Genomic DNA, 9,923 nt, shown 5'->3' with positions numbered 1-9,923 from the left:
ACAGCTTTGGGGCCTGCTGTCTCTTCTCTGTCATTTTTGCCTTCCTCTGTGACAACTCCGCCAGGTGTGTGGGCCAGGTCAGAGAAGGCTGGCCCTGATCTAACTGCTGAACTGGAATAGAGCTGCTGGAGCACAAGAAAGGGAAAGGGAGCATTCAAGTTTGTCATTGTGCAGATGCCTCTGTAGTGTATTCCCCAGGCTTTAGTGACAGGAAGATAAAACGCAGGAGCAAATGTTTTCCTACCGCGCCCCAAAGCCTAAGCCTGGAGGTTGCTTTAAGGGAATTCAGTGCATTTCGGGGGAGCAACATTAGGCTGTTCTTTGCACATTAGCTCCCAGGTCAGGCTGTGAAGCTGGAAGGAAGGGACTAGGCTGGCAAGAGGCTTTCAGAGTTGCACAAGGGACATTTCCCAAGGTTGACTAATAGAGCAGGAATTTGTTTCATCGCCCCCCTCCCCGCCCCGCCCCAAGGAAAAACCAAGCAGAGTCGAGATCCTGATAAGAATTCTTTTATGTTATTCCAATAAAAAATACATTCATACAGAAATATAACAATCTTGCAAAAAACAATTTCAAATAAAATCTTGTAAAACAAAATTTTACAAAAATCTTACAAAGATTCTTTAGATAACAGGGTGCTTCAAAAAAAAAGAAATTTCACTAATAGAAATTTTTTTTTAATGTCAAGCAAAAAGTTTCTGCTTGATTGAGGCTCAGTTATCACCTGAACAGAATATAATTCTTTATGTACTTGCTTATTATGAAAATTACAGGCATTGATATACACGGCACCCAGCCCCACCCAATCAAACAACTCCATGGTGTTTCATAAGTGAGACAAGCCAGTGCAAGTTGTGTGGTTTTTTGTTTTTTTTTTTCCTTTTTGTCTTTTGTTTACCTTCTTACTTAATGGAATTGTTATGGCTAGGCGCACAGCAGGGCCAAAAAAGGAGTTTTCCAAAATCCAGCAAATCAAGTGCCTGGATTTTGAATTGCCAAAAGTGCATTTTCCCCCTTAGCAAAATGAAATGAGTTCTTTAGGTAAGTGTATTCATCAGCCCAGATAAAAAAACCAGTTATTCGAGCTTTCATCATTGCTCATTTCCAGGAAGATCAAACAAAATACCAGCCCAGCCAGACTCACATGTGTATATATATGTATATATATATAAAAAAAAGATCCACACCCACAAGCCAGCAGCTGGATGAAATATCAGCTGTCTACACTGTGGTGTGCCAATTCAGGGAAATTATTCATTGGAAAAATGGGAAGAATTTATGTGCTAAAAAAAAAAAAATTTCATCTGCATAAAAAGTGTTCTAAAAAAATCCCTGTAATTAGCTGACTCTTAGATCTTCTAATAAGGCTGAAATTAAAAATCAAAACCATAGTGTGTCTGAGACCAACTTGTGGGCTAGTATTCCTTTCATGCCAATTTTGAGTGGCCAACAGTACCCTGTTCCAGACCTGCCAGTAAGATGAGCAAAGTCAGCAGTCTGGAACAGAGACCTTGCCAAGAGTCTGTAGCAAATCATTAAATTAAAGATAAAGCCTTTATAAAAGTTATAGTTTTCATTTTTACCTCCTTTATGGCCATTTTGAAGTATTTCTTCACAGGCTGTGAAATTTTCTAGCTAAACATCTAATTTCTCCTTAAAAAAATATTTATATATTATATATATATGTATATATATATACACACACACAAACATATACATACTATACACACAAATATACATACACAAGAATTCTGCCCACTTTTAAAAAATTAATATACTTTCTGTATTACCAACAAATAGCTAGATAGGTATGTGAAACTTGTGCCTTTTAAGCAAATACATTAACATTGTTTTTTTATACTTCTGTATCTTTAATATGCGTGAAAACATTACATATTAAATACAGCCGGTGTGTGATCTATACAATTGTTGTGCAAAGTCTATATGAAAAGTCTCGTGGTGGCAGAAATGGTCAGGTTTTTCAATTATCATGTGTTTTCCATTTTAACACTGATGGTCAAGTTATGTAAAATATTGAGTAAATACTGACTTGTTTGGGGGGGTTTCATCTCTCTATTTGTCTTTGTGAAGGAGGACTTTAAAGAGATTTTTTTCTGTATTTTACATTGATACAGTACAATGCCAGGTGAAAAAAGAGCCTTAATAAAGCATGCATCACCCATACCCCTGTATGAGACCCCCACATAAGGGGCCACTTGCATAAGGCACCATTATTAAGATCTACAGTGCATTAACAGCTAGAAAACCAGAAATTAGTCCTCAAGGCATAAATAAGAGAAACATAGCTGCATGAGAAAACACTTTCTAAGCTTTAGTGGTTTTATCCACCCAACTGAGAAAATTTTAGGTTCTTAGTCTAATGTACCACTAGACCAGGAGTTCCCAGCCCTCGCATTCTTGGCACCCAGCGGGTGTCCAATGTCTTGAAGGGCATCACTAAATTTCCAAAAAGGTCATCAAATTCAGAATCATTTAAAAAACAATCCTATGTTGCACACCACCTTTCTGGAAGGGGAGTGTTACAAAATCGAAGGGGAGAGAAATTGTGTATTGCCAGGCCCAAATGGCTAGGGATCACTGATTTCAACAAATTGTATCTTAGCTGCTCAGTAACTGGAATCAAAATTGTAGTTCTGATTTAAAAATGGAAAAGCAGAAAATTCCCTAGACCATGCATTACTTTTGTCTTATAAGGAAAGGTTACCATTGTGTTATATTTGTAAATACACAGCTTATACAAAGGGTAACAAATGAGCTGTTGTAGCCAGTAGAACAAGCTACTTGACACATTGCACGTTTTGTAGCTGCACCAGACGCCAATGTTCCTCTCACACAGGAGGGCTCCCCCTCCCACATACACTCGCCACACAGGGTTCTGACCACTCACACTCCGCCCTCCATGTTTTCCCTTCTTTTTTTTTTTTTTTCTTTTTCCTAAGGCGCAGACACCCCCCCACCCCCCAAAGAAATGATTGGTGGTCATCTCATCTCATGGTTTACCTGTCACACACAAAACATTCAAACGATATTTTCTCTGTCTCTTGCAGTCTTGCTACTGCACAGGAAAGACTCTGCCTCATCACACAGTCCTAAGAGATCCTCCACATACAGTCAACCCAACCATTAACATTCTCAGTGCACATGCTCACGGCAAAGGCTTAGGGACCACTCAGAAGATAGGTACAGTGGCGAGTCCAGGCCACCCAAACACCACACACCACAGGCGCTCTGCCGCTTCTGACATGACTTCTTTCGCCTTCGAAAGACCTTCCAAGGAGAGGTCCTGGAGGCAACTGGGTGGGGTGCAAAATGGCATGCTTTGGCTGGAACACGCACCCTCCTTCCATGGCCGTCTCTCAGCCTGGAAGCCGTTTTAGCCGCAGGATTCACACTCTGCTCCCTCAGAGGTGCCTCTTCATGTGCAGGGCCAGGTGGTCAGACCTGGAGAAACACCTGCAGAACCAATCAGCGTCAGAGAGGTTAGATCTCCAGCCCTCGCTGGATTACAGATCCCCCACCCTGCACACCCCCACCCAGCCCTTCTCAAAGGGAAGCTGGCAATCCACTGAATCATCACAATTTATTTTCAGGGTTAGGAAATTCCAACTGCTAGAAATATAAATTAAGGTCTCCATTCAGCTAGCTCCGTGGTCGGCAAACTGTGGCTCGCGAGCCACATGCGGCTCTTTGTCCCTTTGAGTGTGGCTCTTCCACAAAATACCACGGCCTGGGCAAGTCTATTTTGAAGAAGTGGCATTAGAAGAAGTGTAAGTTTAAAAAACTTGGCTCTCAAAAGAAATTTCAATCGTTGTACTGTTGATATTTGGCTCTGTTGACTAATGAGTTTGCCGACCACTGAGCTAGCTCTTTGAAGCACATGACTGCCCAGTTTTGAAATTCAAAAACTACTGAAGGCCGACTTCAGTAGAAATGAAATCACTGTGGTTTTACACACACAGGACACAGAGCATCCTAACGTGGACAATAGGCATAGGAGAGACTTGTCCTAGGCTAAAGCAGGACAATACAGGATAGGAAAACATTTGCCTTCCTCCAGGCAAGGGGCCCAGGTTTACTGTATGCCTACGCTACTAGGGGGATGGCATTCCCGAACCCAGCGCTTCAAGCACATACCTGTCACAGTGAGAACATTTAAAAGGCTTGGCACCAGTGTGCTTTCTGAAGTGTCTGGTTAACTCATCGCTTCTTGCAAAACGCCACTCACAACCTTCCCATGAGCATCTGTAAGGCTTTTCTCCTGGGAAGAGAGCACAAGACAAGCATGCCATGACTTCACTGTCCAGTGAGGGAAGGGGCCCTGTTACAAACACCACATGGGGAAAGTCAACTCATTAGCAAGCGCCAGGCCTGGTGGCCTCGGGAATTCCTCGCACACCTCAATTAGGAACGGCAGCTGGCGCTCAGAAGGTAACACCCAGGAGCTCTTTCCTGACCGAGCCTCAGGCCTCCACGGGCTGTGGAAGCGACCCAGAGCCCACATGACCGTAGTCAGTTAATATGTAAGAAAGACGATTACTCAGACTGAAGAAATACTTTGGAGGTGATGTGTCAGCCCACTGGACCCACAGCCTCTGAGGGCAGGGTTTTATTGCTTTCTCCATGGAAACGGTTTCTCCCAAGTACTTATTTTGCTCCTTACTCACTTCCCTGTGGAATGAGCTTTGTTGTTTCCTCCGAGAAACTACATTTCTCCAGAACTGAAGTCATGAGTTTCTGGGAAACCCCATCCAGGGCCATCAGAGAACTTTCTAAATGGCAATGAAATAACCAAGTCCACTTTGTTCCCTGGTCAGATTATAAATATGAATTCACTAAAAAGTGCTACCTGAGGACAGTAAACATTTGGCCAAAACCAGTCCCAGAGAATGCTGTTGGGACAAATGGCAACTGGGTCCTAATCCCCCTCGGCCATGACCATTTTGGGAACCCTGGCCGAGGGCTCAGCCATTTCCTCTCATTACTGATAGGATGAGAGCTTGAGTGGCTTGATCTCTAAGGTCCCTTCCAGCTCGAACATTTCTGTGACTCATCACCAGTTACCCTAGAGACTATAATAGTAATTTTAAATGGAACTTTCATCTAGGTTGCTGTATTTCTTTTTTTGTTGCTATTGTTAATCTTCACCTGAGGATATTTTTTCCACTGATTTTTTAGAGAGTGGGAGAGAGGGGGAAGAAAGACCAAGAGAAACATTGATGTGAAAGAGACACATCGATTGGTTGCCTCCCGCACGTGCCCCGTCCAGGGCCAGGGATAGAGCCTATAACTGAGGTCTATGCCCTTGCCTGGAATTGAACCCAGGACCCTTCAGGTCTCGGGCCAATGCTCTATTCACTGAGCCAAACCAGCTAGGGCTAGGATGTGGTATTTCATTAAATACTTTTTTTTTTATTTGTGGTTTTTAAAATTGGTATCAGAAAACAAAAGCTGCATGATCCACAGAGAAATTCCCAGTAAGCACCACTGATCAAAACTGCTACGCAGAGCTTACGATCAAGTTCAATCCCCACACTGTCAACACGAGCATGCTCCATGCTGTCCAGCCACCCTCTCTCCTGATCTTTGCGTTTCATTTAAAAAAAAAAAAAAAATCAGAGGCAACTCCATGTTACACTATCACAATGGGTCCTGATAACCGGGAGGATTGGAGTGGGTGGGGGTTGGGTGGAGATGGAGAACGTGATTTACCTCTTGTCTGTTTACTCTGAAAGTGTCAACCATTCATCGGCACATGTCCAGTCTTTCACCTCCTACTCTGTCTTTCCCAGAGACCCAACTCCTTAGGGAAAGAGTGAGGTGAGGATGTGTCTGCTCTGACAGCCTTCTGCGGAGCCCGGCCCCCTCCCAGGGCTGGTGCAATTCAGTGGCGCCCACCAGCGGCCCACCTCCCGGGTCGCAGGAGGGACTGACCTGTGTGAGTGCGCTGATGTGCTTTCAAGTGGGAGCTTTTGGTGTAAACTTTTCTGCAGCCATTAAAGTGGCATCGATGCACCCTCCTCCGGCCATCTGGGGAGGCATCCCCGCTGCTGCCCTTGTCACCGGGCTTCCCTGAAGTCCCACTGCGTATCTTCCCTGGAGGGTGCGGCTCACCGGGTGCACAGCCCCACAGGTGAGAAGGGTCTCTGCTCAGTTCTGGGGAAGAAGGGGGTGTGGAGGTGACTGAGGAGCTCAGGTTCCCAGAGTTGACCAGCACTTCGCCAATGGGGTCAGAGGTAAACTTGGAAGTGGGTGAGAGTTCCTCGGAACTGTCCGATGACTCGCTGCTCACATCCGAGTTCAAGCTGTTGGTCTCCAGGTTGTAGCCAAAGCTGGGGCTGCTGAGAGCATCCTCTGGGGGACTGGAGGAAACCTTCACTTCTGGGTCTTCCTTTTTCTCCCGAGCCAGAATAATTTTGGTCCACAGATCTTCCTGGCTGTCGAATTTGATTTCAGAGGCTGACACATAGCAGGGTTCACTCTGGAGATAGCGTTCCAACTCCAGGCAGGTCTGTGGGAAAGGAACCACAAGAAGGCACGTGATTATGACAACTGAAAATGGAACCAAAAGCACATTTCCAAAATACATGCAGGGATGAAGGGCAGACTGTGGCCATGTCACTATAAGAATCGTGTCTTTAGGAGGGCAAGAGGAAAGCTGTTTCTAGGAATGGGGATGGATTCAGAAGGAATACCATGTCGGACCAAAGGCCACGGTGACTGAAGGTCACTAAGCCAGTTTTTGTTATAGTTACCAGTGTTGACATTTCTAATGAGTTTCTGTAAACCACACAAAGAAAACCAGCCTCAGACACACACCCCCGACAGGTTTAGCCAGATTATCTGACAGTCTCGAGAGCCATGTGCAATTAAGAGAAACCCAGCCAACCTCCTTTCTCAAGCACAAGACAGAAAGGCTGCACCGCACACAATGCAATGTGCTCTGACATTGCATGTGTCTCCCTTTGCAGACACAGCTGACAGCACAGGGCCACACTCAGTGAGCAGACGCAGCAAGCTGATGGTCTATATTCAAGGACATCAATGGAGCTGCACAGAAACCACCCATTTCCTGCTTAGCCCAGACCTAGTAGGCTTTCAAAGAATGCCATTCCCAAGTGCAGGGCCCTGGGTACACACAACTTTAATGACTTCCACAGTGGTCAGAGAAAAACAAGAGCTTCTACAACAGAGTGGAGAAATCATTCCAGAATGGCCATCTGCTATTGTAAAGGATGCAGGAGGGGAAATTCCTCCCGGCCCTGCTGGGAGTGCCACAATGGACAAGAACTTTATCTACTGGCCAAGAGTACAACTGTATGAGTCATCACTCTATTTCTTTCACGCAATGCCAGAGGAGACTTCCTTTTGAAATTCTGACCAGCAGCCAAAAAAGAACCCGGTTCAGATATGCATGCAGTGTGTCATGGACAGAGTGCCCCCTCCCCAGACCCACAACCAACCTTTCAAGAAGCTACAACTGCCGAGAGACCAGCATCCCCTCTCCCCACCATCTCAAACTTTCTAGCCACTGGAAAAGAAAAATGGTAGGAAACATTTTAGGATTAAGTTATATCTGCCCTTCTCTTCACTAGGATCAATTGCCTGGATGGCCATATAAGGTTGTCAATACGACAGCAATTCTACAGATTTAAATTTCTACATCGACTTTGCCCTTTTTAACAAATCATGGTCAGGACTAGCTAAGCTATCCAAAGGGCTCACTCATGCTTGCTTTCTTAGCAACGTGCCTGCTATCATAATATGGCACAAACCCTTCCCCCTCCCCTCAGAATCCTCACGGAGCAAGCATGAGCAAGCAAAGGGGGAAAAACAACCATTGTTTTCTCTTTACCCCTAAAATTGTATGTCTAGGTTACAACGACAGGCCAGAGTGTTCTGAGGAGAGATGGCTAGATATTTTATGGATGTTCCAAAGAAAAACAAAAGCACATTTATTGAGATCTTATTAAATTTTGTCATCTGGCTAATTTAAAATCTCCATTACGCTGATGAGCACTGGGGACCAGAGCGAAGCTCTCAGATAGTTTAAAAGCCTCTGAAGGCGAAAGAGAGCTCAGCCTGGCTTGGGGCCCAAATCCCAAATGCCCGAAGGAAACTACTTAGATCAATTTCAATCACGTCCTAGGGAGCAGCTTCTTAAGGCGGAAAAGGGGGCAGGGGAGAGGAAGGCAGGACAGGACTGAGAACAATTAAGCAGGCATTAGAGGGTTGCCACACTGCATTTCATCCCTCTTAAAGCTTTCTAGGCTTTGAAATCCACAGAATATATTTGTACGTTGTGACAAAAGCCAACATTATAGCAGGGCAGAGAGACAGCCCCTTCTATCTTTTAAAAAACAATGTGACAAGTGTCAGAATCTCTCTCCCTTCAGGCAATACTAACAAATTAGAAAGGGGAAAAATTAAGTTTCAGATTTGTCCAATGCCAAAAATTCTAGTTTCACTAGAAAAAAAAAAAAATGCCGGAAACTGAGGCTCTTCTTCCCAAACTCAGACTAGAAGGGCTCATTGTCATATGACTGATAAGTCACTGATTGTGCAAACGTTCGTTCTTTCTTTCCTTTTTTTTTTTTTTTTTTTTTTTTTAACAAAAGAAGCAGGTAAGAAAAACAAGTCAGATGGAGGTAAATGTTAAGGATGCCAAAGAAGCAATGGCCTGGTAGAGAAAAAGCGCTGGTGGGTGTTTTGCTAGTGAAATTTCTAATTTAAAAAAAAATAAACACGAAACTGTCTAAGTACAAAGACCAAAAAGGAAAACAAAAACAAATATCTTTGACAAAAATACCCTTGGCTTCCACGCAAGTTCAAATGACAAGTTCCAGCTGTGGAGTCTGGAGCTGGTACAAGCACCAAACTTCTGCCAAGGGCTCCTGTCGTGAGATCAGGCGGTGGAGCTGGGTCTGCCCTCCGGTTCAGAAGCCCCCAAAACGGGCTAAAACATTGGGAGCAACGAAGCGCTGCTGCGCTCCTCGCAAATGACAACTCCGCTCCAAGCTGTAAATAGCTCTTTTAAAGTGCCTCCCGCACCGGAGACAGCAGGAGTATGTGTTAAAAAATAATTATTTTAATTTTTAAAAAAAATTTTACCCAAACCATAAAAGAAGAAAAAAAGAAAAGAAAAAAACAGTGCACCTCCAACCACACACCGTCCTGTCCGTGCGTGCATGCACCCTCCGTGGCGCACCGGGGTACCTGGCACACAATTCCTATTTACCTGTTGCCAATATTCCTCCAGGGAGGGCAGCGCCGAGAAGTACCCGGTCTCATGCACAATCTGGAGTTCCTGGAAGATGCTGCACATTGGGAGTACATCCATGTCGGTTTGGAAAAGACAGTCCCCGCTGTTGTACCAACACGGAGGTGTGCGGTCTGGAATCGGGAGCGCAGCGGCCGTGCCTGCAGCGCAGGGAAAGTTTCATGCAAACTCAGTGCACAACAGTGAGGCGCCGCGGGTTCAGATCCTGCCGGAGTCCAGAGACGCGCTCGCGAGCCCACACAATATTTGCAAACACCGGACTGACTGCAAACGTAACCCCTGCAAAACTTCCCTATTCAAACCTCCGCTGCCAGCTCCCCCTCCTCCTCGCCTAGCTCCCCCCACTCCCTCCCCCCCACGTGACTTCTCCGTCCCGCCCCGCGCACCGCCCAATCACGCCGCGCCCGTCCCGGGGGCTGCGCGCCGATGATGTCAGCTGGGGCCAATGGCGGGCGCCAGTTCAGCGCGGCCCCGCCTGGCGTGACCGAGCCTCTCTCTCACGGCCCTCGCTATTGGCCAAATTCGAACTTCGAGCACGTCTGATTGGAAGGTGGCCTCGCAGGCTATTTTTAGCAGGGTATTTAAGGCGCCGGCAGCCGCTCGCCGGAGGAGTCGGCGCTGGGAG

The 9,923-nt window shown here is 45.6% G+C and overlaps 1 protein-coding gene across 1 annotated transcript; it reads right to left on the bottom strand.

Moving 5' to 3' along the window:
* Positions 1-493: 493 nt before the first annotated feature.
* KLF6 (KLF transcription factor 6) lies at positions 494-9,599 on the bottom strand. Its single transcript, XM_008157746.3, has 4 exons — positions 9,257-9,599; positions 5,953-6,529; positions 4,156-4,279; positions 494-3,474 (listed from the first exon to the last, which is right to left on the bottom strand). Exons 1-4 carry the CDS (start codon positions 9,356-9,358, stop codon positions 3,423-3,425), a joined length of 855 nt encoding a protein of 284 aa, XP_008155968.1. The 5' UTR covers positions 9,359-9,599; the 3' UTR covers positions 494-3,422.
* Positions 9,600-9,923: the final 324 nt, after the last annotated feature.

This window comes from Eptesicus fuscus, chromosome 2 (genome assembly GCF_027574615.1).
Source record: "Eptesicus fuscus isolate TK198812 chromosome 2, DD_ASM_mEF_20220401, whole genome shotgun sequence".
Lineage (NCBI taxonomy): Eukaryota > Metazoa > Chordata > Mammalia > Chiroptera > Vespertilionidae > Eptesicus > Eptesicus fuscus.
The sequence above is the reverse complement of the archived record's forward strand: the minus strand, read 5'-3'. Positions and strand labels throughout refer to the sequence as shown.